The 25,343-nt window shown below is 45.3% G+C and overlaps 1 protein-coding gene across 3 annotated transcripts in view; it reads right to left on the minus strand.

Moving 5' to 3' along the window:
- PBX1 (PBX homeobox 1) overlaps positions 1–25,343 on the minus strand; it is a 297,657-nt gene that overhangs the window by 45,482 nt on the left and 226,832 nt on the right. For 2 of the 3 annotated variants that reach the window (XM_068964903.1, XM_068964904.1), the window contains exons 3-5: positions 14,580–14,824; positions 8,337–8,527; positions 724–859 (exon numbers count right to left, since the gene is read on the minus strand). In XM_068964903.1, coding sequence (XP_068821004.1) covers positions 724–859; positions 8,337–8,527; positions 14,580–14,824 — 572 coding nt within the window. Of the gene's footprint in view, positions 1–694; positions 860–8,336; positions 8,528–14,579; positions 14,825–25,343 lie in introns of all 3 variants that reach the window. The other variant, XM_068964902.1, reaches the window with a different exon arrangement.

Genomic DNA, 25,343 nt, shown 5'->3' on the forward strand with positions numbered 1-25,343 from the left:
AGTAGATATATATAAAACTTGCCTCCTTTTCTACTTTATATTAATGCTGAAGATTCCAGGTCCATAAAAATTTTATGTCATGTATCTTTCCACGTCAACAGGCATCTCTTATGGTTATTGCTCTTGGGGGAAAGGGGACACTCAGTGACATTTTGTGCCATCATTCCAGTGCAATCATAGTGACGTGTTAGAATTCCTACACTCCATCAGCTACAGTGAGGACATCCAGAGAGGACATGTGAACTTTTCATTTAAAAGTTCCATTCACTGCCTCTTAAAAAGTTCCTGAGTTGGGCAAAAAAAAAAAAAAATGGGCCGAGGAGTTGACCCTGTTTGAGAAAATGACATGAGAAGTGCTGGTAGCTCTCCAAGTCAATGCAGAAACGCTCCTCTGTCTGAAGAAAGGGAGCGCCCGGAGCGGGGAGCTCCAGCCCTGCTTTGACTGCACTCCACTTAGTCTTCTACTTCTGCTGGTTTTTCCAGGTTCCTTCCCTGGAGGAAGTCTTTTACTTCCGCGGGAGGAAGCCTGCTACTTCCGCTGGTTCTTCCAGGTTCCTTCCCTGGAGACTTTCTTATACACACCAAGAGCTGACCTTGCCATTTGAAGGCTCTAGTTGATGGAACTTACAAGGCATGAAAGTTCAGGAAGGCCAGGCTTCCGAGACCCTGCCCTGCAACACCACTATGGCTAGGCTTTGGGCTGAGTTCTCTGGGGTGTCTTACCTGGGACACTGTGATGCCGCACTTCTTGGCTAGCTCCTCTTTGGCTTCCTCACTGGGGTAAGGGTTGCTGAGATGGGAATAGAAATATTCATTCAGGATTTCCGTCGCTTGCTTGTTGAAATTTCGTCTCTTCCGCCTTCGTAAAGAGCAAGGAAACCACAATGACAATGGACAAAAAAAGAGGTTCACAACAAACGCAGATAAAGAGGGAGGGGAGAGGATCTACATTTGGGAGGAGACATGTTTTTCAGTGAATGAGAGGAGATGTGTTCTAAGGAGCCAGATGCTGCAAGCATTTCTTAAGGTGTTTGTTGTATACCTCATCGTGCTCACTGTGGGGACACAGCAGAACAGTCACACGTATTTATACAGAGTGGGCAGCAGCACGAAAGTTTCAAAATCCGCTGTCTTGGTTTTGAGCCCTAGATAAACTGAGCACCAGCTGGGTGATTTGGAATGCCTCTCCAAACCTTAGCTTCTTTAAATGACAGTCAAAAGAGTCAAACCAACCTCATGGGGGGAGAGGAAGGGAGAAAGGATGTCATATCAATATAAAGACAGGACTCAGCACAGTGCCTAGTACAGGACAAATGCTAGGACTTCCTGGGGCTTCTTCCTACCAGGCCCCAGGCCTCGGACCTGATCCTTCAGAGCCATCAATACAAATTATTCATTTTTCACAACTAGTGAGGTAGCTACGGTTATTCCCATTTACCCATGAAGAGCTGAGTTTAAAAGTTGCTCAGCTAGTATGTTACAGAGCTAAAATATTCATTCAAGTCTGCCCGAGTACAAAACCCAGCCTCTTTTTATATACAAATTGCCTCCTGGCAATTACACAGAGAGTCTGCAGCCATAAGTTAAAAATAAGTTATCATTTTCTCTCTATTCTATCCCCATGTAAGTGCATGCGACATGTTTAAAAGGTTGGGGAAGAGGGGCAGGAACGGATGGAAATTAACCCCCTGACTGCTTGACCTTCCTTAAAAGGAGAGAAACAGTACTTCTTAAGCAGGAACAGCTGCTAAATGGTGAAACACAAGCCCAGAGAAATCTTTTTTAACATACAGTTTGCTAAAAGGAAGAAAACCACTCTTTGAATAAAAGCATTTTTATGCCTTAAAAAAAAAAAAATGTGCTAATTGAACTATTTAAAGTGAGAATCACTTTATGGCCTCTTCCCAGCTAAGGCCTGGGGATAGCTGGAGTTTGCTTAGGGATGCTGGACTCCTTGCAGATGTCTGCTGGCCCTCCTCGAGGGGGCAAGGCCTCTATCTTTAAATTAGCTCCATTAGCACTTTTGCCTTTTTGCTTTTATCAAAACCGTTTCCTTATGGGGAAAAAAAAAAAAAATTTCCAGAACATCCCTGGTTATGCCAGGATATCAAGTTTTCCAATTTAAGCCAACGGAAAGCACTGATCGCCTTGCTAGACAGAAAATTCAGCTAATATTGTATTTTCAGGGTCCCACTTGGATTAATTAACACAATAAAGTGCCTGATTTTACCGGATGAACACCATCTGTCCATAGGTATTAACCACATCTGTCCAGATTATGCCAAGCCCAAGTCACTCTCCCAAATCATGCTGAGTTTCTGGGTCACCCAACATCAGAAATTGGGCAGATTAGATTAAAAGGCCCAACTAAAAAGGAGATATGTATTAAAAGCTCTTGCATGATGGGAATTTGAGGAAGGTAGCCAAGTGAACCCAGTCTCCAGGCTAGTCTTTAGATAACCTCTGGCTTCCTCTTGGCCTCAAGAAAACAGTTGTTTTAGGCCTGGGGAAGTGGCCCCTGAAGGCTCCTCTAATTGGGACTTGTTTGCATTAGCATTACAGTGTATTTCTTGGGACTCTTCCAATTGAACTCACAGGAAGCCTCTCTGGAATGAGTTGGGGTGCTGGGATTGTACAGACAGCTGTTCCTGACTCCTCCTAGGGACGTGCAATCTTCCTTTAGGTGGCTGCATCTACTCTGATGACCGCACTGATCATCTCTTGCAGAGCCTGTCTCAATCCAGGGCCCTTGAAACCCCAGAATTAGGAGTTTACAGAATTTTAAGAAACCCAGGGAAAATAATATACTTCTGACAATAAGGTTATTTGAACTAAGATGCCTGGTTTCTTTGCTCTGGCTGGAGGGGTTTTCAGCTTGGTGAGTTAACACTTGTTATTTCAAGCCAACCAAAAGCTTTGATGGATATTCAGGTAAGTGTAAGAAATGTGGAAGTTGATGAAATTTTAGGAATGGAAGCTTTGGAATCACAGTGATTCAAAAACGAGGAGTGGAGGCACCACAGACCATCAAACGTGTTATCTCTGCCCAAATGCCTCTCCTAAGAGCCGATACTCCATTTACCACTGCGTCCATTTGCCACTGCATATCCCAGACACTTCCAATGAACTGTTTCTATGACAAGTATCACATTTCACTCAAACCAACTTCATTTTCATTTTTTCCCACATTATATAATAATATCACCATACATACAAAGTTCATTATATTTGCTAATTTGCTCTTCCATTCAATTGTTCGTTCATTCTTTAACTATTTGAGTACCTAACACACAGCAGAACCTGGGAATGATTCTCAATTCCCCTCACTCTCTTCCCTTCACTGGATGATGGGCCCCAGAGCAAGTCTTACCAGTTCTATTTTTCAAGTCTATCCCTTTTGTTCCATCCTCAGTGTCATTGATTTTTTTGAAATGGGTTTAGAGGAACTATGGTCTATTGTATAATGGTCTTACTAAAGTTGTCCAACAGCACTTTCTACAATGAGGAAAATAAATGTTCTCTGTTCTCCTATTGGAGTAGCCAGCAGCTGCTATTGAGTGGCTGAAATAAGATGTGTAAAACTGGAGAGCTAAATTTTTCAATTTTGTTTGAAGTCGCTCAGTCATGTCCGACTCTTTGCGACCCCATGGACTGTAGCCTATGAGGCTCCTCCATCCATGGGATTTTCCAGGCAAGAGTGCTGGAGTGGATTGCCATTTCCTTCTCCAGGGGATCTTCCCGACCCAGGAATCAAACACAGGTCTCCCGCATTGCAGGCAGACGCTTTACCTTCTGAGCCACCAGGGAAGCACCATTATATTGTAATTAATATAGATTAAAAATCAAGAAGCCACAGACTAGAGAGTACAACTATAGGCTGAAATCGTGCCCAAATAGCTCTCCTGGGAGGAGAGCCTGGGCTCTCAGCCATGGGGTGCCCTAAATGTCTTCAGCACCTCCTTCTTTAATCTTATTCCATCATATAGCAGTGTTTATCTGAACATATTGCTCTCCACATATTTGAGTAAAATTGAGAAGGTATTTTATATTTATTCTGTATTTCCCCAGTTTGAGAAGCACAAGGCTCAGCTAATCCTTAAGAAAATCACCACAGGAATTCCTCTAAACCATGGATCTGATCATAAAAATAATAATAATGATAGCAATAATAATATACCATAGTGATCCTTATTACATTATAGCTGAACTATGGTGTGAACACTATGATAGCAATAATAATATACCATAGTGATCCTTATTATATTATAGCTGAATTATGGTGTGAACACTATGCTCCGGACACTATATTGTAAATATGTTATCTTATTTTTCCTGTGTATAGAATTATTCCCATTTTGGAGACACAAAAACTGAGTCTTAGGAAGGATAAGCCATTTATCCCGGATCACAGATGTAGTCAGGGTTATAGCAAGAATCTGAACCCAAGCAGTGTCATTTGAGAACTTTCACCTTTCCTTCCTTAAACAGCTCAGAGTTTCTGCTGCTTCACAGGACAATCCGCAATCTTTGCTGGCACAGGTGAGGTCTTTCAGTGGATCAAGCCCATCCCCAGTGTCTCGTTTCCCCTCATCCTACACATGCTCTTCCTAATTTCATCTGGATTCATCATATGCTCTCTTATTCCCCACAGACACACACGGCGTTCATGCTCCCGTGCCTTTCCAAACCACTCTGTGTATTTCTCTCCCACAGCATTTGCCACAGGTTTACATGTGTCTTCCCAACTAAACAGCAAATCCTCAAGGGGAGGAGCCGTGTTTCACACGTATTTGAAACCCTGGTGCCCAACACATAGTAAGCATCCCAGTCAGTAATGCCTGTCGAAGGTGAATTACGCTGTTTACTTTGCTTCTGTGATGCCTTCTATTTGGTAAACGTCTATTTGGTAGTCCTCTGAGACTCAGCACTGTCTGCCTCTCCCCAGTTCTCCAGTCTCTGCCCCTTTGGGTGAATTTGGTACTTGTACTTTCTGTGATCATGTGCAGTTTTATGCTCAGTTATAAGAGCACCTGCCCAAGAGATTATTCTTGAAGGTGGGACCCACATTTACACATTCTTTTCATCTTTGTTATTCCAGAGGCTAATACAGCATTTGGAAGAGTAAAAACTCAGTTATAGAAGTAAATAAATCTAAATATAGTGGCAGTTCAGCCAGATCATATTGGATGTCCTTTTCTTTCTTGCAAACCTCTTTTTTAATAATTTTCTATAACCTTAACTGGAATGGTGGAGTGCAGAGGTATATTTCCAACCATGTGCTTGCTGCTTTCTCCAGCAAGATACTATTTTTTACAAAACAAAGTTAAAATTATTGTATTGCTTGAAAACCATTAAGAAGGTTTACAAGTTCCATCTCAAAGACTTATCACAGCACTATGCTTGATATAAAACATACAATAATAAAAGTTGACTGAATGAATGAGTAGAATTTTTAAGTTAAACTTTTCTGGCACAGTTAAATCAACATAAGGAAGAAAAGAAAGATATGACTCAAGTGGACACAACCTGGCCAAATGCTCAGCTGGGGAGTATGGAAGGCAGACTCCTAAGAAGATCTGTTAGATTCCACTCTGGAGTACTCCCCCCGCCTTGAATGTGTATGTTGGGGGGACAGTGAAAATGATAGGATATCATTCCTATGATTAAGTTATTAATCAGCTGACTTTGTGTTAATGAAATGGGAGATTAGGTTAAAGCCTTAAAATGGTGACATTATCCAGGAAGAAAGGAAGCAGCCAAGCTGTAAGCCCTGTCAACGGGAAGGGTGGGTTCTACGAGCTGGGGACATCAGTCGTATTATCACAAGGAACTGAATTCTGCCCCCATGGGAATGAGCCTCAGCTGTGAGCACGGCCTCAGCTGAGCCCCAGCTTACAGCTTTGTGAGACGAGGGCAGAGGATCCAGGTTAACCTGCTATTCCTGAACAACAGAAACTATGAGACAACTCTGTGTTGGTCTAAGCTGCTAAATTTGTGGTAATCTGTTCTTCAAGAGCAGAAAATACAAGGAACATTACACAACAAAGCTGTAACATTCAATTCTGCATACCCATTATATTAGGAAGACTAATCCTGTTACTAAATCAAGTCTCCCTTGTATTTCATTTGTCTTCCATGAAATCGTTTCTTAATGAAGTCCTGCCCATCAGATGCATGGATTAGAGCAGCAAGTAAATATCAACAGTGAGTGTGTCTTTCTTACTAAAGTGTGTTTAACTAGCTTTCCCAATAATAGATAGCACCAGAAGCAATGATATTAATTACTTTGATCATGAGGTCCAGGCAAACATTCATTTTTGAGATGGAAAAACCATTTGCTCATCCTTGTGTTGGCATTTGGGGTCATATTCTCTCAGTGATACTAAATACACCCTCAAAATTAATGTTAATAATAATGACAACTGGTTAATTGTTTTAGTTTTGAACCTTGGCTCAGAGGCAATGATTCAAAGGTTGCAACCAAAGCAGGAAAAAGATCCTCTCTTATGATGACTGTCCTCGTGGTGCCAACTAGAACAATCTAGACAAAAGCTGATGGAAGGGAAAGGAACTGTGTACAAAGCTTGCCTGGTTTCATGCCTTTTGGAGTCTGACCTTCAACTGGGCACAGCTGAATTACTGAAAGAGGAAGTCCTATGAGAAAATGATTCTGCTCCTCCTTTCTCTCTGATTTCTTCTTTCTTGAAAAGAACCCAGTCTGGGCCCAACTTTTTAATTTTTTTTCCAATATCTGCCAACATAAATGCCAACACCAGCATTTTAACGAGGGGAGTTACCATGGGGGGATGTAAACAATATGTGCAGAGTGTTGGCGGCCACAACACAGGGGAAAGAAAGACCCAGACACAGGCCGCCAGTCACTTGCACTTCATACCACGGGGAGCAGCCTGCTGTAAAAAAGCCAGGCTGGCAGCAGGACAGGGCAAGGGAGATACCTGGGGCAGGGGTGTCCTGCTTCCGCAGGCCTGGGCCTTCCTTCTCTCAGCACTGTGCTCAGCTGGGAAAAGCTCTCTTCATCTGGACTTTCTCTTGACTTTATGTATTTCTATTAGGCCAGAGATACAGTTTGCTGGCTGACATTCCTATTTCATATTCCACATGACCCAAAACACAGTGAATGAAAGGGAGTTTTGGAGGTGCCAGGGAGCTTTAAAGAGGTCTGTGAACTGTAAAGACCACAGTTGTGAAGACAGACACAAGTGTAGGTAATGGAGCTGAATAGTCTATAATTTCTAGGGTGGAAAAAAAATGAAAAAGCAGAGAATCTGTGTGTCTGATTGAGAAAGAACTCAACACAGATCATTAAATGGTATATGACCATGACATAGCTAGTGCTTTTATAATAAAAATCATATATCGGGATTATATTCAGGAATTGAAACAATGAATGATGAAATCTGCATTTATAGAAAATGACTAATTTAAGGTGAGCTGTGGATCACAAAGGATATCCATACACTGAAAACTCATGTATTAGATCAATTATCAACACCACTTTCCAGAGTAGATGAAAGATAGTGACTAGCACTATCTTACATGCTGGATACCAGAAGCCAAAGAAATCAAAAGGATTTGCACAAATTCACCAGTGTAGAGAGTAGTGGGCCTAAGACTATCTGCTCTATGGTTTTAGTTTTTGTCCTAAAGGACTTTTCTATCCATGGTTTCAATTGGATTCTTTGAACTCACAACTCAGGTCACACGTTAGTATCAGAAAATTTTAAATCTTGATTGAAAATCTGGCCCATATGAGACCAGTCCCTTGCCCCTCCATGCCAAAGGGACCATGTCTTCTTCATTTTTGTGCCCCTAAAATTCAGCCCAGAGTATGATACATGGTAATCTAGTTATAAATATTTGTTGAAGCTAACTAGGTACCCTCTCCGCCAACATAAAGTGTGGCAGAGATTCCCAGCTCTCAACTGGAACCATCTTTCCTGAAGAAAAGATGTCATTGCAATACCTGGTTAACCTTCTATGGGCTTATAGTTTCAACCTATTCCTGTGAAAAAGGCCACTAATGGTATGAAACCAAAAAGTCCTGCTTCTTCTGTCCCTGTAGCTAAATCATCCTAATTTCTCATGCAGAGTGAGTAGCAGTGGTCATAAAAATGATTCCATCCCCACATTTTCCTGGAGTTGTACAAAACCCATGGCTATCCACGCTTGCAGCCTTCCTTTCCCTGACCTTTCTCAGGCTACTACTTGGCTCAGCCTTGAACACAGTGACAATGGAGCCTCGGGAGAGGGCCCGCTTGGATTCTAACCCTGAATCAGTGGTTCTCCCAAAGGACAGGCCTCTCCTGGGGACTCACCGCGCATCCAGGAACCGGGAACGCAGGATCATGACGGCCTCACACGTGCTCTGCTTGAGCTGCATCTGGATGGAGCTGAACTTGCGGTGGATGATACTGACCATCCGTTCGATCTCCTTTGGGGAAATAGGCCTGGTCCGGCTTTGCTCTCGCAGGAGGTTCATCACATGGGTGGTGAACTCATTACATGCCTGGAACGGAGGAAGACAGACACGGGACGTGGTAACGGTCCTTGCTGTGAGGCTGTGCAGGTCTTTCTAGAGATGTGTACAGGTAAAGAAAACTGGGCTAGCTTGTGGCATTTTGTCAAAAAAAAAAAAGAAAAGAGATGACCAGAAACCCCTTTCAGCCCATTTGATTATAATTTTCATCACTATGTGGATTTTTTTTTTAAGGGGAGAAGAAATTTACAATAGGGAATCTGTATAGAAACAAATTCAAAACATGATTTAGAGGATTTAGGAAATACCTCTGCAGAGAGAAAACTCTCAGGTTATAGACCAATATACTATCAGCTCTGGAAGTGAAACTGGAGATCATTTTTCCCACCTCCTTATTTTACAGTTGGGAAAACTGTGCCCAAGAGATGAAGGCCCACATCAAAAAGCAGCCTGAACACTCCCTAAACCCAGGCCAGGGGGTCTGTTCTTTCCCAGACTCTGAACTTGCTCCTTGGAACACCACTGCCCTTTCTTTTAGTTACTATTACTTATCATTGTAGTCTAGTTTTCCTAAGGAACATTCAGTAAAACATCTCCTCACACTTAACTCACAGCAGTGCTGGAAAACTGTGGAAAATTGGTTAGCAAGAAAGGCAAGATGATGCTCTGAAGGTTGAAGAACTAAGGACTCAAAGTGTCCAACTTAATACTGCAGAATCATGTTCATTAATGCTCAAGCTGCACTGCTATTGTTTTTTACAACACAAAGCTCTTCACAGCTGTCAGTTATGTAGTAACAGTAATACATTCACTGTTAATTTCTCGAAATCCTTTGAGGTTTGCTGGCCAAAGATACATCAGCAGACACACCCAATGGGCTGTATCTACACTGGGGGCTGGGAAGCCTGGTTTTTGACCCTGTCTCCATGAGTATGTGGGCAACTGCTTTCACTACTCAGCGCCTTGTTTTATTCATCCAAGAGTGGATTCAATCATTCCTATCCCTTTAGCAAGGCCAGCAATCCTCACGCTCCTTGTACAGTGAGCTGTGGATGGAGTCAATCACTCACGTGAGCAGGGCAGCAGCTAAGAGCACAGACCGCCTGCGTTCACACCCTGCCCAGGAACTCACTTCACTGTGGGGCTTTGGTTAGTCATGCAAGACCCCTGTGCCTTCTCTTTCCTATCTGCAAAATGAGGACAGTATCTCAAAGAATGTGGTAAGGACAAGATGAGTTACTGTGTGTCTGGCCATATAGTGTGTCCTTATTATCTTTTTAAAGTATAGGTAACTCAGTAACCCAGCATATGATCACAACGGGGCAACCCTCTCCAGGCTTCAGTTTCCCTCGTGGTACAAATAAAGGAGGTCACAAATAGCTTCTTTCTACTCTGCAGGTATATATATGCTGAAGATGAAATCCACAGATCAGGTCCATAGAGCAATTTGCCCTTACTATGAAAATTGCTACATAAACACGAGATCTTATTATAAGCTTCATCTGTCCCCAACTTAAACAGCCCCTTCACCCTGAAGCTGTACAACAAAGGGAGGAAAATAAAGCCTGGCAGCGAGTTGGCTGGAAGTCTATGAGGCCTTGGAGAGGGATGATGGGGAGGTATGCTGCAAGCAACCCCTGCTGGGCTGCAGCCCTACCCACCCCCCCACCCCAGACTAGGTGGGGGTTCAAAGTGAGGAGGGGCTGGACGTGAAGGAGGTATTGTCAGGTGCACACCCTCTCTGCTGGGAAGCCACAGTACTCGGCTAATAATGTGCTTCATTGCGGTGAATAAAAATACTCACAATATCTGGTGTTTATTCAGGGCACTGGATGCTGGGCCCTTTCTGCTCTGCCCTAAACAGACAGTGGAGTCTTTTCACCCACTGCTGAGGTGGAGCAGGGCAGCTGCTCAACAGCTGCTTGGGGACACACAACAGACAACAGACAGAAACTCCAAGTCCATTTAGATGGGCAGAACACAATGATCCAGACTCTTCCAGGACCTGAACTACCCAGGCCTCCTCCTCAGTTCCCCAAGCTCAGCACCTTCGGAAGCTGCACTACTCCGGTGAGGCCAGGTTCTCCCGACGGAATGGGGAGTAGGAGTGATTTATTAATTAAATGGAACCCTCGCAGGCGGAAGGTTTCTGTGACGAGGAGACTGCTGAAGACTGTCCTAAAGACAGTCACCTTCTGGAGCTACCCCTCCAGCCGCCTCTGGAGACATCCCGGGTTCCAGGGCAAGGGCACTTTGAGGAGCAGCCGACCCAAGAGAAGCTCTTCACAAATCTTGCTTAGTATAAGCAATTTAATCCTAGAATTGAAGCTTCCTTCCTGCACTCTCTTCAACTCATATTCATCTCTAAGTCTTTCAAACTGGATTTGGCTGCCAATTTCAGCAAGGAATATGACTGGGATCTTAAGACTTCCTTGGCTGTGAAAGGACTACTTAACCCACCCCAGTTCAGCCTTGGAGACTAAGCCTTGTCAATGTCCTGGCAGCATTACTTACAAAAACTGAAGAACTCTGCAAAGCTACAAGAGTATCTTTTTGTTGTTGTTTTTTTGAACAGCACTTGGAAGAAAATTCAGTTTTCTGATATCCTGGTTGTATCTATCAAAATATGCCAGCTTTTTTTTCTTTTTTTTTAGCTAGTTCTTACATACCTCAGCTACCAACAAGACTGGCTGAAAAGGTGTTTACCGACCCTTTTTAATGAAGAAAACAATTTCTTTCCTTTCTTTCTAATGCAAGTCACTAGAAGCCTTCTTTATCTCATAACCTCAGGGTGAAACAATGGCTGATTCAGGTCTTTTTGGTGGGGGTCGGGGGAGAGCACACGGTGAGTGGGAAGGGTAAGGGTAGTTAATTACTGGAGAGCTAATTGATGCTCTGGTTATCTATCATCACCAAACTAAAAACAAAACAAATCAAAACAACAGAATCGACTCTAAATAGTCAATCCAGCAACCATCTAGGTATTATTAAGAGACTGACATTTTTACTGAGGTTTCCTATTTTTTAAAAAGGTCCCGTGAGGAATGCTTACAGAAAAAATGAAGAAGATCTATCTTTCAGACTTACTAGCTAGAAGGTTAATGGCATAATTTCCTCACAATCTGCCATTTACTCTAATTAACAATACAACTAATATTAATAAATTATTAGGCACACAGTGTGTTAAACAGTATTCAGTTCCTACCCAGCAAATGTCCAAAGAAATAAGGAAATAATTTCTTAGGACTTCTTAAGAATAATAAATACAGACTACTACTACTACCTTGACCTAACTTGATCCCGCATGAGACTGAACTAGACCTGCCTGTGAATGTCCGAGGGTCTCCTGCAGAGGCGTGGGTCGACAGCGGCCTGCCGCAGGGATGGGACACTGGCGGCGGCAGCAGCTGTGGGCGACGCATGTTGGCATAAATCCTCCCGGAGGTCGCCGTGAACCCCACCATCGAGCCTGCAGACTTCAGGACTGGGCCACCTCGGACCAGACAAGTGACAGAGAGGGAGTACAGCCCCCTCCCGTCAGCAAAATGGATGCAGTTTAAGTTCCCGATTTCCAGCATTGCTGTTATTCAGAATATGTAGGTGTCTATGAGAAGCTTCTTAAGGAAAGTATTTTTATCACTAGTCTCTCTTAGAGAGCTTCAGTCTATTCCATGAAAGTACCAGAGAGGACAAGCTGGTTATTTCGCTGTCTACAGACACCCACACTTGCTCCATATTAAGTGGAGCTGAGTGTTGCTCCAGTAACAGCCTTGGGCTATGGGTCCACATCGAGATTCCAGGGTAATCTGTCCCTCCTTGGATGTGTGACCCAGATATACCATCCGACCTCTCTGACCTCCATTTCCTCACCTGTATCAGAACGGAGAGGATGGCATCCATGAAAGTGCTGGAACAAGTGCAGTCAGGTTGATAAAAGTGCTTTAGACATTTTGGAAGAAGATGGAAGAGCAACAAGGGGGGGTTAAGTCAAGAAGACAGTCTGTTCTTCTTTGTTGCTGGCAACCTGAGCTACCAAGAAAGCTAGTTTTTAACACCATCCAGCCTAATATCCACCTCAGTTGTAGGTTTGGGAGGAAGCCACACTCTGTGCCCCTGGCGTTTCCTGGTGGCTCAGACGGTAAAACATCTAGTTGCAATGCAGAAGACCCGGGTTCGATCCCTGGGTTGAGAAGATCCCTTGGAGAAGGGAATGGCAACCCACTCCAGTGTTCTTGCCTGGAGAATTCCACGGACACAGGAGCCTGGTGGGCTACAGTCCATGGGGTCGCAGAGAGTCCGACGCGACTGAGCAACTAACACAGCCTGGAAACCAGGTCTAGATAGGTGGTTATGCCAGAGACCAAGCTTAGTGGTGAAGGTACAATGGGCAAAGCATGGGGAGGAAGAACCAAGTGGCTAGCTAGGGACCTTTACAGGAAATGTCCCCGTGAGTCTTCCCAAACTATCCCCTTGGTTGGGGCAGGCTGTGAACTCTAACGTGATGGCCCAGGTGGGGAACGCGTCATGGATCCACCCGCTTACCTGAGCTGAGCCTCTCCTGGGGTCTGATACAATGTCCACAAGAGTCTACACCATGGTAAGAATGTCTATTCCTCCTTGAGAGGGTCGAGGGTGACGATCCACAGGTTCTTACCCCAAAATGACTTTTGTTTTGCTTCCCTTCACACCTCCCTACACCTGTCCTGTGGCTGAAATTCACCACACTTGGCTTCCAGCTTCATAGTAACCTTCTTCCCTCATAAAAGAAGAAACTCTGTAGAAATCCATTTCAAAGGTAGATAGGAGTGCAATAATGAAACTTTCTCCACTTTAAATTTTAAAATGCCCATTTCTATTTTAAAATTTATATATTCTATTAAGTTTGCATTTGCCTTTTACTTAGACTGTCCTAAGTGGATGGTACAGGGTCTTCTACTTTTTGATTTTTTTTTTCTCCTTCTTCTTCTATGATTCTTAAAAAAGAAAGCAAGCCAGAAATCTAACAATTCTATGAAAGTACATTAACTTAGAATTTCAGGAAAATGTCACATCCAACAATATGACAACCAACTAATGTCAGCTAAATAATGGGAGGAAATCCTGATGTTAAAGGACTCCTAGTAAAATAGTGTTGCTCATACTGACCAGAGGAAACAATATTGACATTTAAATTCATGTGTGTGTGTTGGGGGGGGCTCTAGTAGAGAGGGGTGCTATTAGAATACCATACAACATCTATATACTGTTTTGTGACTTAAAGCCTTTCTAAACTTGTCCTTCATATGATCCTTTTATGGCTCTCTGAGAGCTTAGGCTCCAAATCCACAGCTCTTTGCTGAATACTACCAGCTACTGAGGCACAGAATGTGGACCACTGGGTCCCACAGACCATCAGCAATGTGTCAGGGCTGGGAGTCAACTCTGTCCACTCCCAGGGGTCCCCTGAGACCCTCTACTTTTTTTATAGAGGGAGATGTGTATCATATTACATATTATATATAAAAGTCAGAGTATGATGGACTTCCATTTGAACTAATCTGGGTAGAGTGAAGGAATTTAAGGCCAGGTTTTAGTATCCGTTCCCACAGGCTTCCATGAGCACTGGGTCGTGAGGCATCTTCCTAATTAATGAGCCAGAGGACCCTCCTCACCCCTCCCCCGCCACCACCAAACACACACACACACACACACACACACTTCCCCAGCTAACCTGGAGACTCTGCTCGTGACTGTAGCGCCGAGAGCCCCAGAGCCGCATGCCAAGGGACAGCGCTCTGGAGCGCCAGGGACTGTTTCTGTACATAGACTCAGTTTCCTAAAATCATCAGTTGAATCTATTTTTTTAAACTATTTTTTAAGTGATCTTATCTCCAGTTTGCCTGAGTTTTCAACAGTGGAGACCCTGGACTTGATGGGCTCAAGCTCAACAAGTGGCTCTGCGGGGAGGCCAGAAACACTGGATCCCGGATGGCAATCTCCAGGAAAGGCTACCTGCTTCGGATCCCTCCTAGCTCAGAGTTCTTGATTTCTCCGCCCTGCACTAAAGGGCTGGGGGGCCCAGACCCCACATGGCTGTGAATACCTGCTCGTATTTCTCCAGCTCCGTGTGGTAGATTTGTCTGATCTGTGAGAGTTTGGCTCTGTAATCGGAATGCTCCACTGAGTTGTCGGAACCGGCGCCTCCAGAAGCCGCCGCTGCCGCCGCCGCCGCCGCCGAGCCCCCGCCCTTCTCGGGCCCCGCCACCCCCTCGGCCAGCAGCATGTTGTCCAGCCGCATCAGCTGCGGGTCTGTCGGCTCCTCCTCCTGGGCTCCCCGGATACTCAAAACTGCAGGGAGATACAAAAGAGGGGGGAGGTGTTGACAGCAACCCAACGGAGTAACATTTGAAAACAACAGGAAACTCCCAATGTACGATTTGGCTGAAGAAGTCTCAAATCACTTAACAAAACGGCACCTGAGCAATGGGCGTGAAGAGGGCTGGAAAAAGAGGGATGGGAGGACTAGAAAATGCAAGGAGAGTCTGATCTGTTCCTGAGATTAATTATACTCCTCTTATACGAGGTGCCTAGAATAGTCCAACTGATGGAGACAGGAAGTAGGCCTGTGGGTACCACAGGCTGGGAGAAGCGGGGGATAAGGAACTGGTAATGCATCCGGTCCCATCACGTCATGGGAAATAGATGGGGAAACAGTGGAAACAGTGTCAGACTTTAGTTTTGGGGGCGCCAAAATCACTGCAGATGGTGACTGCAGCCATGAAATTAAAAGACGCTTACTCCTTGGAAGGAACGTTATGACCAACCTAGATAGCATACTGAAAAGCAGAGACATTACTTTGCCGACTAAGGTCTGTCTAGTCAAGGCTATGGTTTTTCCTGTGGTCATGTATGGATGTGAGAGTTGGACTGTGAAGGCTGAGTGCCAAAAAATTGATGCTTTTGAACTGTGGTGTTGGAGAAGACTCTTGAGAGTCCCTTGGACTGCAAGGAGATCCAACCAGTCCATTCTGAAGGAGATCAGCCCTGGGATTTCTTTGGAAGGAATAATGCTAAAGTGGAAACTCTAGTACTTTGGCCACCTCATGCGAAGTTGACTCATTGGAAAAGACTTTGATGCTGGGAGGGATTGGGGGCAGGAGGAGAAGGGGATGACAGAGGATGAGATGGCTGGATGGCATCACTGACTCGATGGACATGAATCTGAGTGAACTCCGGGAGTTGGTGATGGACAGGGAGGCCTGGCGTGCTGCAATTCATGGGGTCGCAAAGGGTCGGACACGACTGAGCGACTGAACTGAACAAAACTGAATGAACCAGTAGGGAGTTACATTTTGGGAAGCTGAAACAGTTCTTGAAATGGATGGTGGTAATGGCTGCCCAGCAATGTGAACGTACATAATGCCACTGAACTGTACACTCAAAAACAGTTATAATGCTGAGTTTTGTTATGTCTATTTTACCACAATGAAAGAAATTTCAAATCTACAAACAAATTAGAATATAATTTTCACTTTCATCCCCAAACTGCTAAATTTTAACTCAAGGAATAGCATTTCCTTTCTCATTTCTAGTTTTACATTTTCTGTGAGTTTGTTATTACAAAGTTTTTACACTCAATGACTTTATGATATTGGATCAGCCTAAATTTTCATTTCCAAAATAACCTAAGTCAGGCAAATTCAGTTAATTCGAGTAAAGTGTGAAGACCTCTCCCCTGGAGTAGGGATTTCTATTTTCCAAAATTGAGATCAATTTATTCCGGGTGGTAAGAGCTCCGTCCTGGTACAAACAAGGGTGAGGTGCTTTAAACAAGCTGCCTCAGGGATTCAGAGAAGCTGGGGTTCTGATAGGATGAAGGAGGCTTGGCTCCACGAAAGGCTCCTTTTTATTAACCCCCCACGACCATTTGCAGGGGATGAAGGGGTGATTTGGACTGAAAGAGATCAAGTGATTTAGTAAACCAGTGGAAGAGCTAGGCAGTCTCGTTTTACTACCGCCATACAACCTGCCATAAAGTAAATCACTCATCTAAACCCAGTTTAGTCGTCAGCAGCCAAGTCCTTGTTGAGAGTGAACACGAAAAGAGTATCCAATTAAGAAAAAACAAAACTGAGGGCAGAGTAGGGAAGGAGGGATGTAACTAAAGGCAGAGAAGAAGCAGACTCTGCTCATTCGAATCCTGGGGGTGGAGATGCCAGAGTCCAGGGGGCCGGGTGGGACTATGAGCAACAGCACAGCACGGAGTCCAGAGCTGTTTCTGGCTAGGGTGCATCTGGTGAGCCCCACGGGGACAGTGACAGGTGCAGCTGCCTCTCGAATCTCAGCAAGGCAGCCCCACGGGGCTGTGACAGCAAAGGTGGGTCTGAGCTCAATCCGAGGGGACACGGAGGCGCTCGGGGCACTCCATCACCTATAATACCAGCATAACTGCTGGCTGTGCCCACATGCTCCTGGCTTCTAACAGGCCTGACGAGAAGCAACCTCGAAAGTTGTTTCAAAGGAAAGCCCGAGTCCTGTGCTAAAGGAAAATGGCAGCATTGCTTCTGTGAAACACGAGGCAGTCACGTGGACAGTCAAGCAGGTGGACCAAGGCGGCAGTTTAAAGGCCTGGGGGAGACACATGTACCCCTCGAGGGAGTGAGGAAAGACAGGAGGAGGCAACAGGAGGGCGTGGGGAAGGGAGTGAGCTGCCAGGAAAGAAGGATACAGGAACAGCCCACACTTCAGGACCCAGGCTCTCCTCTTGCAACTGAATTTTTAATGTTCTGCTGCACTAAAATAAAATTGCTTTACTGGTGACAGCACAGGTTAGAGGATTGTGGAGTTTAATTTTGCGGACATTTTCCCAAGGAAATCCTTCTTTTGTAGACTCAGAAGACTTACATGGGAAATCGTCCCCCTGATCTCAGAATAAGAAAGATTTAATCATGTTATTCAGTTCCTTGAACTTATTTACTCAAATCTTCAAAGTCCTCAGAAGAACATATCACCACTAACAAAGATTTCCTTAGGAAAGGAAATGAATGCTGCAACCGTTTCCTGAATACCAGCCCCTAAAGGTGTGGGGTGGCGGGAAGAACGCGGCCCCCAGGCAGATGGCGTTGGAGCCCTGGACCTCTCCTTCCTCATCTGTACAGCCCAGTGAATGCTTTCAGCTGAGGACATTAGTGTGGGGGGGTTTATGGATGTTTCCCCAGTGAATTTCACTGAATGAATTTTAATTGCTTTCTCAACAAAATACCTATGTGTCATTTAAGAGTGAAAAAAGAATCACCTCTGAGCCATTTGGTAATTGTGGCACTTTTACTTAATCATTAAAAAAATTGGTGCTGGGGCAAAATTTGACACTACTCCACTCTCTGGAATCCCATGACCAATAGGCTCCAGAAGAGGCCACAAACCTCGGCCGATGGGAAACCTCCTCAAGATGCTGAGGCTGGTGACATCTGAGCCGGGCCGTGACGCCTCCAAGCGGCTCTTCCTCATCACTCCAAAACAACTCTTCCTGACAGATCCAGCACTGACCGGTCTCAACAGTGGTAGCAAAGTAAAAGAGAATAATGTCAACTGGTGAGGATACACTTTCCTGGGGCTACCTACACACTGCCTTATCTGAGGTGATGGTAAGGATGGTCAGACCTGTGCCTGAGACCAACACACTCACTCCATTGACTTATTCTAGCAAAATTCCATTTGCTCTGAAAAGAATGAGACAGAAAAGGAGTCAGGCAGACACAGAGCAAAGTGCTGGTGCTGATTCCTCCAGGTACGAGGTAGGGGACCAGGTGGTCATGTTACTACTAGTACTTCCCATGTGCCCAATATTTACTTCAAAGAATATTTTCCCTTTCCAGCCCTTCTCAGTTGCACCCACATCCATGCCTCACTTTTTCTCTTAAACAATTCATGGGAAGCGCGAACTGTCCACACAAAGTCTGCACACCTACCTACTTAATATTCTTCTTGATCTTAAAATCTAACTGCTTTTAAATGAAATAAAGGAAATGCTAAAGCTGCCAAGGACACTGAAAGGAGACACTGTAACCCCCTACCTACCAAAGAAGTCCCAGGACAGTCACAGAGGGTAAAGGTGGGGGGAAACACACATACACACACAGGAAAGGGTTATCCTTTTGCTTAGCTTTCGTATCATGTGATGAATCCTGAATACAAATACTCTTTAAAAAGAAATTTGGATTCACTAAGATTTAATATAATAGGTTTCCAAATGTGGCTAAGAAGGAACAGGTATGATAGAAATGAAATGCCTCTTGCTTGCAGTTATCCTTAGAGTTCAGGACACATAAATTGGCCCCAAACCAGAGATTTGAAGAAAATAAAAGAACAGAAAAAATAGGAAAAACAAACCCAACAGTCCTCTCCAAATTATACCCCTCAAATTATACTCAAATCATTATGAAAACGGAAATTTCAGAGGATGTATCAGAACCACCACCACGAAAACTATTCACACACACACACACAACATAAACAAAACAAAACCTCCCTCTTCCACTATCTAACACAGGAGATTCTGGTTCTGAGGGTCTTGGGCTATGCATGTGTGCTGCGATGAGGCCCAGATGGACCAGTAAAAACCTGGCATGGACAGATCTCTGCCCAGAAGGAGAGGATCTGAATGTACCACTATAAAGACGGGCGTTGGGATTCACTGATACGGAAGGCTGTTCAGCTATTGAGTTAAAAAAAAAATCCCACCAACATTAAATAAATAAATGAAAAGGCCGATATGTCTAAGCCAAAGTGGTGCTACCTATTTACTGCTTGAAGCCAGCACTCTGCCAAATAGGAGACAAAATGATTATTTAAAAGCTCCTTTTTTTTTTTTTATCTCTGTGGCACCACGCAAGTCTCAAATGAACCTTTCACCAGGACACCAGAGATGTTAACACTCATCCTCCAAGATCCAATTTCAACCAGCGGAGCTGTTACCTAATCCAGCAACCATCACATGTGATCAGGTTCCTGCTTCCCTGATGGGCGCCCCGCAGCCTCCCTCGCCTCCTCCTCTCTTTGCTCCCCAGCCCAACAGCTTTTACTCAGATTTAAAGGGAAAAAAACCCGTTTATATCAGTACATACAGGATTTTAATACTGAGATTTGTACACTTCCATTGCCAAAAATAAAATCAACTGCAGTGGATTTGCTCTGCAAAGAGGGTCACGCAATAAGATATTTAACCCTTTTGGTCATCATTCTTAAAGGAGAGTTTCCTTCTCACAGATCTAACCCCTCATGTAACAGACTGGTCAAGACAGGTGAGTGACGTACACAGAAATTGTCACAGGCCCTTTACAAAGCATCCGATGTCACCATCTACCTTGCTGCCATCACTGGCCCTGGGGTTAACTCTCTGGTGAACCGCCCAAGATAAGAAGGCTGTCACAGCACAGTCGGGGCTGCTCTCACAACTGATCTCCTGCTGTTCTTTGTTTCTTCACACGCGGAGAAAAACAAACCAAACCCAAAGGCAGCTTTAAGATCCTTGGCAGGAGGGCAGCAAGCGGGTTGTTTTGTCCTTGGCTGAGCCCTGACACCGATCCAGAGCAGCTCCACACAAAGCCCACTAGAGGGCACTCTTTCTTCACCAAGGACCGGTTGTGCTAGGTGGGCGGCTTTCAGTCCCAGGTTTTTTTAGTGCCGGGGGAAATGCCCCTGCTGAGAGTCATGCTTCCAGGGGTACAGCAGGCAGCACAGGAAGAGAGCATATCTACTGAGAGGGTCGTCTTCAAATCTGGACAACAGTTCAGGGACCCAAAGCTGGGCTGACAGAGAGAGATGATGGACAGTCAACAGACAGGTGGTTTTTTGAGGCTTCCCAGGGTGGTGCTACCGGTAAAGAACCTGCCTGCCAGTGCAGGAGACATAAGAGACATAGGTTCGATCCCTGGGTCAGGAAGATCCCCTAGAGGAGGGCATGACAACCCACTCCAGTATTCTTGCCTGGAGAATCCTGTGGACAGAGGAGCCTGGAGAGCTACAGTCCAAAGGGTCGCAAAGAGTTGGACGTGACTGAAGCGACTTAGCACACAAGCAGACAGGCGGTTTGGGAAAGGGCATGAGGTGTTCCCAGGATGGGGGCCCTCATGCTTTCTGGCCAATTTCTTTGCTTGATTTGAAGGCACAAGACTGAACCTCCATGCAGGTTTTCCACAGTCTACGAACTGGTCTTCAATACATACGACCAGAAAAGCTGGGATAGTGAAGCTCTCCCAGACTCACCAAACCCTGCTCTGACATCTTCCAGGGGGCAGAACTTGGGACAGAAGTATGGGACAAAAATACGCTGTCCTTGCATTTTTTCAGAAATAGAGCAAAGTGCCTGCCTCCTGAAAATATCACAGTTAGACGTTTTATTTGTTCAGAAAGTACTTGTGCACAATGAATTGTATCACCTTATAGAACATGAAGTCATATTACAAACTTAGATAGCAGATAACTGAAGATTACAAAGGCAGAGTAATTTCCCCAAAACCAAAGCAGATGGGACAAGCCACAACTAGAATCTAGGTCTTTAACTCTTACACACTTTATCCTTTACTCTAACATTAGGATTCTGTCACCAATGGCAATCGGGTGGATGTGCTTTCAATTCTGCATATATGTGCGTGTATACACACATGCACACAATGTCTTTTGCTGCTCAGGTTGTGGCTGACATGCAAGGCAGAAAACAACCAGACGTGAGTTGGAGAAGGGAGGAAGTTCTTCCTACTGACCTCCTAATTTCCTTAAAATTTCCTGGTCTTCAACTACTTTCTGCCAATAGGACCATCATGATTAGAGCCATTGAGCCTTGTGATAGAATGCCCTCTTCCCTCTCAGAAAAACCCACTTACCGCAATCTCATCCTATTTCAAATCTCCATTTGAAACCTACCCAGACAGATAATAGCTAGAAATGAGTGCCCTTGCCACTGAGCCACCAAGCAAGTATTAACGCTCTCTACACCACAGACATGGAGAAGGCAATGGCACCCCACTCCAGTACTCCTGCCTGGCAAATCCCATGGACGGAGGAGCCTGGTGGGCTGCAGTCCATTGGGTCGCAAAGAGTTGGACATGACTGAGCGACTTCACTTTCACTTTTCACTTTCATGCAGTGCTCTTGCCTGGAGAATCCCATGGACGGAGGAGCCTGTTGGGCTGCAGTCCATGGGGTCGCAAAGAGTTGGACACGACTGAGCGACTTCACTTTCACTTTTCACTTCCATGCATTGGAGAAGGAAATGGCAACCCACTCCAGTGCTCTTGCCTGGAGAATCCCAGGGATGGCAGAGCCTGGTGGGCTGCCGACTATGGGGTCGCACAGAGTCAGACACGACTGAAGTGACTTAGCAGCAGCAGCAGCAGCACACCAGAGACACAGCGCATCTCAGAGCCACCACCATCACACCTGCCACCTCGCCAGCAGGGCTGCGAGCTTCTGAAAGGCTGTGATGACCTGTCCTCCACCTATGTATCCCCCCATGACCTCACAGAGCCTCTGGCACTGAGGACCTATTTGAGCATCTCCTAATGTATGAGAAAGAGTGCAGGAGGGGAGGCTGCAGGATGGGCTCTCCAACGACCCCTGTGTCGGTTCACTGTTTGTAAGCCAGTCAGCTCCTTAGATATTCGCTCTTTCTCCCTCTGGTCCAGTTATAGTTTGGACCAGAGTTACCTTCTGGTAGAGGCCCTTTCCCTCTGTCACCTCTTCCATCCCACTTCAAAAATCTGTCAAATCAGCCTGAAAATGCTAAACACACAAATCTACACTGTCATTAAGCTAGAGCCTCAGAACCCACAGCCTGGCATGTCCCCAGCAGGCCAACATTATCCATGATGAAGGCTCTGGGTGTTGGGGAAGGCCTGGCATGTGACTGGTACCTGGGGAGGAATTCCTAGGAGGGCTGACAGTGGTCCCCAGGGAAGGGGCTATGCATACCATGTTACCCAAAGGAGCCCTCTGTGGAACGCTCAGTTCACTCAAAAAATCACTAACTGAGCACCTCGCAGGAGCCGGGAATGGCGTGGATGCTGAGATTTCCAAGAAGCCCAGGGTTAGACTCCTCCAGTCCCTTCAGAGTGAGCACATCAAGTTGCCAGAGTAGGTGGAAAGCAAGCAGAAATCCCGGGGGACACATACCCTCTAATCCTTCCTCTAGTTTCTTTCATTTCCCACAAGCACAACTGCACTCACAAATCATAAACTCCAAGCTTCTGCTGCAAAACAACTATGACATATTTTGATTCTTCTGAACGGGACCAAAATCTGATGTCAGTGGTTTGAAGCTTAAGGTACTGTGTCCTGATATTTTCCAGTACCAACCTTCTCGTTTGTTTGATGAAAAAGGTGTTCTGTGCATTTTGAAAAGAGTCTGTCTATCCAACAAAGGGAAATGACTAACAATTTGATTTTTTGAATTTTACAAGCCGGCCTGAGAGATGGTTGCCAGTCAGAGTTTCTGGTGAACATGGGAGAACCAGTGACCACCTTAGTGGAGACCGTCCAGTGCAGGCAGAGATCTCTGCGGCAGCTCAGATGAGAAATCCAAGTTCCTGGAGTCTTCAAGTGTGAAAGCCATGCTTAGACTGCCAGCCTTCTGTGTGCCAGCTCTTGAGATGCTCAGGGACACCAAGGCTGGGATCCGTGGGTCTAGGGATTCTTATGGCATCACCAGGTCTTTAGACATAAAGATAAGATGTCTTCTAGCCCTTTCAACCTTCCTTGGTTTGTTAGGCAGGTAAACCAAGCAACAGGACTTGAGGGCTTTAGTCAGTCAATAGCAAGACTGTGAGATTCCTCAAGCACTGTATCCTGCAAATACTCACCAAGCATCTTATAGTGCCAAGCACGGTGCTGAACTTCAGAATAAACTGTGGTCCAGAAAGGACCTTAAGGATGCACTCATGTCTTCAGATCCACCCACCACCACTATGTTCAGGGTTTTATGAAAAGTTTTAGGGCAGGAGGTAAGCATAAAAATATATGACACTCTTGAGATGGTTTTAGAGTTTTAGTTGTTGTTTATATTTGGGGGTTTTCTTTAGAGAAACATACCATGCTTTTTCTTGTCATCTCTTTTTCTGAGCCAGGTTGCAGTGGCTCTGGTCACATGCATTTTCTACTTCTCAGGAAATACTCGGGCACGGATTCCGATCACACGTCCCCTGCTTGGCACATGGAGCCTCCCAGGCCAGCTGGCAGAGAGCAGGCTTATGTGCTGGGCAGCAGACTCCTGCCTTCCTGGATGGGTGCCGGCTGCCCGGGTGAGGGGGCATTGGTCCTTAGTAACTTTAGCTTGGACTGCTGCTGGGGTCTTGGCTTCAAGAATGGCTGCAGAAGTTGGGAGGAGGGTGTGACATCACAGCAGCCTTGGCCTTGACTACCATGCCTGGAGGTGAGAGAGAAGAACAGCTCCCAGGGAGGGCCAACGCAGGGTGAGAGAAGCCAGGACAGCACCTGGTAGCCCGCGATGCAAGCAACGGTTTCCTACTCAGTTGTGTATAAAATGTGTGAGAAATTGAAAGCCACTGGTTGGCAGCTCGCTGTGCAATCCTAGAGACGCAGGCTTCTCTCTACAATGCCAGTTTCTCAAGGAAGTGACACCGTGGGGAAAGCAAGAGAGCTTCTCACCGTTCTCCTGGATTCAGATGATAACATCAATTACGCACCTAGCACATTGCTGGCAAGTGCTAATTCTTGACAGATTTCCTCTCCCATCAGAATTCAGCATCCTCCCAAAGGGCAAGGATGGGCCTAAGCCCTCTTCTGCGAGCTCCACAACATGGCCGGAAGGAAGAGCACGCGTACAGAGCAGCGTCCAAGGCTCCCACTGCACGACCTTGCCTCCCTTAAGCGCAGTTTCTTTATCACCTGACAGTCAATAACATAGTGTCAACCACAGCTTGACTCTCATTAAAGCATTAAATAAGTTTATTTTTACAAAAGCACATGTCTGGGCTTGGTAACTGGTTAGTTTTCAATGGTTGGTTAAATCTACATCAATCCCATTGATAAAGGTCCCTTTGGGAAGAGTAAGAAAGCAAGATAGATTCTGACTTAAGAGTTTGTTTTTTATATGAAAGAAATCAGCAAGGTGGAAGGAACCAGGCTAAGTCAATGAGTATACACACACACACGAGGCTAAGTCAGTGAGTATACAGACACACACACACACACACACACACACACCAGGCTAAGTCAGTGAGTATACAGACACACACACACACACACACACACACACACACACACACACCAGGCTAAGTCAGTGAGCATACAGACAGACAGACACACACACACACACACACACCAGGCGAAGTCAGTGAGTATACAGACACACACATACACACACACCAGGCTAAGTCAATGAATACACACACACAAACACACACTCCAGGCTAAGTCAATGAATACACACACACACAGACACATACTCCAGGCTAAGTCAGTGAGTATACACACACACACACACACACACACACACACCAGGCTAAGTCAGTGAGTATACAGACACACATACACACACACACACACACACACCAGGCTAAGTCAGTGAGCATACAGACACACACACACACCAGGCGAAGTCAGTGAGCATACAGACACACACACACACACACACACCAGGCTAAGTCAATGAATACACACACACACACACACACACTCCAGGCTAAGTCAATGAATACACACACACACACACACACACACACACACACACTCCAGGCTAAGTCAGTGAGTACACACACCCTGTACCTGAGTATACAGACACACACACTAGGCTAAGTCGATGAGTATACACACACACACACCAATAGCAGGCTAAGTCAGTGAATATACAGAC

The sequence above is a fragment of the Capricornis sumatraensis genome, chromosome 2 (genome assembly GCF_032405125.1).
Source record: "Capricornis sumatraensis isolate serow.1 chromosome 2, serow.2, whole genome shotgun sequence".
NCBI lineage: Eukaryota > Metazoa > Chordata > Mammalia > Artiodactyla > Bovidae > Capricornis > Capricornis sumatraensis.